At 37.3% G+C, this 4,973-nt stretch overlaps 1 protein-coding gene across 1 annotated transcript in view; it reads left to right on the forward strand.

Annotated features, from left to right (window-relative positions):
• The first annotated feature begins 351 nt into the window (after window positions 1–351).
• Window positions 352–4,973, forward strand: part of THBS4 (thrombospondin 4) — a 39,479-nt gene continuing 34,857 nt past the window's right edge. Inside the window, exon 1 of the mRNA XM_072416320.1 lies at window positions 352–770. Coding sequence (XP_072272421.1) covers window positions 680–770 — 91 coding nt within the window. The 5' untranslated portion in view covers window positions 352–679. The remainder of the gene's footprint in view (window positions 771–4,973) is intronic.

Here is a 4,973-nt window from a genome sequence, read left to right on the forward strand (position 1 = left end):
AACCCTAATATGACTTTAGTTTTTAAAACTTTGGGATTCGGTTATATATAAAGTAAAAATGGTCTGAAAATAGCAAACGTGTTTTCCAAAGAAAAGCACAATGCTTATCCAGCTCTTCCTGTTGGATGGGACATTCTGATTCATTTCCATGAGCCCCAGGCTCAGAATTATTAGATTGAAGTATCTCTGAGGACCCCAGATCCCCATATGTGTTCTGAGCCATAGCGGTACATTAAAGCAACAAATAAAGTATTTAACAGGCTGATCTTTGTATTGCAGCTTTCAGCTCTTCTGCTGCTGAATGTTTTTATAGTTTGAAATCTTAGCTGCCTGGCATAGGTTCCTTATACCAAGCTGGAGGTGTTGTGTTTCTGCTCACTGTTTTTACACTTGCTTTTTTGGAAGAAGGTAATGAATGCCTTGGGATTTCAAACAGCAGCTGGAGTCCCCCATGAAGAGCCCACCTCTTTTTAACAAGGGGACTGCCAAATAAACTCTGCAGGCTGTAAGAGCAGATCATCAGTGCCCCCAAAAACTGTACCAGACAGCTGCATCCAGTGCTACTCTCAATGCATGAGCTTTAGAGAGGATCAAGTTCTGTCTGCTAGCTTCCATCCTCACTCCAGGCTGGGGAGCTGCCCATCATAGGACTAATATTCCTGGATATCACATAGGAGAAATGAAAATGCCTAAAAGGAAAACCTTGCTGCTGACATGGCTTGTTTTGCTGGAACTCTACTGGGAAAGTGAAGCACAGGCAAATTATCAAGGTAACCAATAAATCTTTTCTGCATAGAATAACTGAATTAAATTCTTTTTTTTATCCATCTCAAATCAATAATATAGAATTATATCAGACAGAATTTTTAACACAGCACCCAATTATTGGTTATTTATTTGGGTGCTGCACCAATAGTTTTATGTGCCTTTTTTCTTAATAAAGAAATAATTAGAAATAGTTTTAGAAACATTTATATTTAATAGACTTTGAATATAAATGATAAAAACATGTTTAACTATTTTATTTGGTGTTTAATAACAAGTAGATGCTGTGTTTCAATATCTTGATAGGAATGTCTTCATTTTGCTGCCTTACACACCTGCAACTTTTATACATCTGGATGGAGTCTAGAACAATATGAATAATATTTTATATTCCTTGGTAAAGATGGTGAAAAAATAATAGTTGCTATATTTTTTTATACTGTTTTATGAGAAATCTGAACACTATATTGCTCCTATGCAATAAAATCAAAGTACCTGCAGATGAACCTTTGCATACAAATCTCATTCTCAAATCAAACGTTTCCCATACCAAAAATAAAAGCAGCACCCCAGACAAGACTCATCACAACTAGCACACTTCATATCATGAAGCTATATGATATTTCATGATTTAACATGTAAATGCCATGAAAAGTCTACAGTCAAGAAAATGACTAAACATTTATACCAACCCAGTGCTCATGATCCCGATTTTCATATGTAGGTTGTAACATATATATGTAAGTCATTAACTGAAACACAAACAGCTGTGTTGGAGGCTCAAAACAGCCAAATTCTAACTTTACTACCAGGATGACCTCATTTTTAAAAAGCTCCTTCTTATGCATGAAAAACTAAACTTCGGACTAACTTCTGTTTATACATTATAACATACACATAAACTGTTTTGTACTTCACACATCCATGCCACTGCTAGGTAAGTATTTCACATGTACTAATAAACTGAGAATATACCTGATTGCTCTGAAAAAGTTATAAAACTGTGATCAAACATCACCTCATTCAGTTTTACAGATAGACCACCCTTTCTCAAGATGTTTACCCCACAATTGAAAAATTGCGGGTCACATCTAACTCCTGATAAAATTAATTTGTTAAGGGTCATTGGGAAGAATGGCGGAGTTAGACAGCATCTTTCTAGATAGCTAGAAAGATCATGAAAAGGAACTGAACCCAGAACTATGCAGTCTCCATCAGACTGAAGGTCAATCATCCAAATCATAAAGAACCCTTAACAACCATTGAAAGAACCCTAGGGTTCAACGGAACCTTGGCTGAGAATGGCTTGGTTGACTGTTCTAACTGTTATACAATGATGATGATTACAATAATAATCTGGAGTGTTAACATTTTTTGAAAAGGTTTATCTGTTCTTTATTTTCATGTACCATTGAAATATGAATTGAGCAAAGGAAATGCAAAATTCTCAATTGAAATTCACAAATATGTAGTCAAAGTTTCTGCTACCTGCCACAACTTCCCTCAGCTGTGCAGAGAGTCTAAATATGAGTAGTCTGCATCATAACAGAAACCAGCATTGGACCTAACAGAACTGGACTGGAACCCCTCTACTTTAATCTGCAGTACAGGGCAGTGTGAGAACAGTTGTGATGAGGGTTAGGTCTTTTCTACAGCTACAATTCTAACGGCCAAAGTCAAGAATGCTTCATAAAGTCAAACCTATCTGTATAACCCTTCACTAGTGACTCTGATAAAAGCTTAAGCACTTTTGCGGTCTGCGCCCTGTACCACTTGCTGGTAATTTGGTTTTCTGTGTGTACAAGCTAGTATGCGGAACCTGCACTCAACTTCTCACTTAGTCATCTCTACCTAAATTTTGACAGTATCACTGAGATACTTCCACAACAGTAGCCCCAAAGACCTTTATTTATGGGCAACAGTCCTTAATTTTCTATGATGGTATGTTTTATAGCAGCAAGGGTGGGAGACTTGCAAAGTAATGCCCATTTATTATGTCTCAGCCTAGACCTAGCTTGGAATGGCTTTCATAGCTTTAGAACTTGCTGCAACATGAATGAAGCTGAGGCAATTTTAAAGAAAATGTATCTAAAGCTAAATTTTTTTAAAGTTTTTGATATAGTAGGGAAGGATTAATAAACATGTATAAATGAGGTCCCCACTGGGAAGATCAAAGCTTTGTTTGTTCTTGTTTATCACCAGGACTGAAAGGTAAGGGAAAAACACAAATTTGGAGTTGTAAACCAGAACAGGATAGAAGTGTTGCCAAGATCCTTGGAAAGTCTCTTTATGGTAACAGCAACCGTTCTTAGTGACCAATGTGAGAAGCAGTAGAGGTTGACCTTAGCATGAGCGTTGCAAGAGGCACAGCAGTTGTTGTTGCACAATTAGTTGAATGGATCAGCTTTGGCTAAGTTGATAAAAAGTTAAGGCCGCCAGCCACTGTGTTGATGTCCTGATCCACGTTCAGTGCTGTGGTAAAATTTGAAGTCTATATGAGTGAAGTAGAAACATTTTCAATTGTATGGTTGCCATTTAGTGGTATACCTGCTTTCAAACTATGGTCAAAATACCAATTAAAACAACCAATATGACCTGTTTGGAAATTATGTGATAAGCATTTAACTGTGGACCTTAAAGCAAACAAGCTGTAAAACAAGCCCCCAATAACCTTCCTAGTTGACCTTACAAGTTGAACTCCTGTAATAGCAAAAAAAATACCCTTGTAATGGGATTACACCCACAATGCAGAAGTTAAGTTTTGTTAGGTCCTGGAAGAACATAGGAAAGCACTTTTACCTAAATTACCCTTGGCTTCCTTGGTAGCCAATGTGTGCCTCTTCTGTCCGACAGTCCAGGTTGTGGGCAGAGCCTTGGCTTCCTCACATTTATTATGGGGCTACTAGTCCTGCCATATAGAAGATTATATCAGTGCCTGTGAGTGCTGTACTTACAAAAGAGACGGCTTAAGACTGGTCACACTGAGGAGTCTGAACTAGGGTGTCTCCAGAAGTTGTTAGGGGTTCCTTGAACAATGAGCAATTTGTACCTCTCAGGTCAGTTTAAGTGACACCAACGATCTTTTTGGCTATCTGTAGGGGTGGCATACTTCCCACTGTCCAGCAATTTAAGAAACATTCTTCCAAATGACAACCATGCTAATGTACTGTGAGCTGTGGATATATTTATGGTAGTTATGGTTGTAGTTATAGTTCACTAAGACCTGAAAGCTGTGCTAGGGTCCCCCCACGTTAAAAGAGCAACACTGCTTCAAGAATAAGCAAATATGATGCAAACTAAATGCCTACAGCTATAGAAGTCAGTCAGGACTTGTTTTAAAGTTAGTTTACTGCTTGTTCAGAATATGCCAATACCTTAATGTGCATAGTCTGGGCATAGGCCCTGTACGGGGCTACATTATTCTGGGTATGCAAGTTGAAGCAAGCCAAAGAATCTGGTGCACTAAATGTGAATGTGGATGGACTAAGAGACAGAAGAAGTTCCCCTATGGAACTAGGAGGTTGCCATACTAGGTCCATCTTTAATTCACCCCACAGAAGTTCATGTCCTATTACAAGTATATTATGATATAATATTAAAAGTATAATATGTGGACTCTTGTTGTAGTGGTATTTAGGAGGATTATTTATGGTTCCTGTGCACAATGAACCTTTCCATAAAACCTATAATGACAGTAGCAGACGGATTGGTGTTTGCCCACATCTGGTTTTATTCTTCCTGCACTAGGAATGGCCTCTGTGAATGCCATCAGACATACTTTCCATTGTCCAGTCAGCTTTTTAATATGCTTTCCTTGTGCATTGCCACGCAATCCTATTCTACGAATCGCAATACATGATTCCAGTACCTGACACTAATCATCTTGTAAAGGAGCATAGAAAATCTGCATATATTTCTGAATATAAACAACAATTAGTTATTAATTCAGCTATAATATAACATACTGTTTATACAAGTACAATGTTTCAGCAATGTAAGAAAATGAATATTTTATTGGTTTTCAAAATTGGATTAATGAAATAGTAGTGCAGTTTGTTTTAGCTTCAAAAAGAAGTTTGTTTTAGCTTCAAAAAGAATAGCGAATGTTTAACTCCCATGTTGGTTTATATTTTGCTCTGTCCTGTTCTATCTGTATCTATCTATCTATCTATCTATCTATCTATCTATCTATCTATCTATCTATCTAT

The sequence above is a fragment of the Pyxicephalus adspersus genome, chromosome 6, assembly GCF_032062135.1.
Source record: "Pyxicephalus adspersus chromosome 6, UCB_Pads_2.0, whole genome shotgun sequence".
NCBI lineage: Eukaryota > Metazoa > Chordata > Amphibia > Anura > Pyxicephalidae > Pyxicephalus > Pyxicephalus adspersus.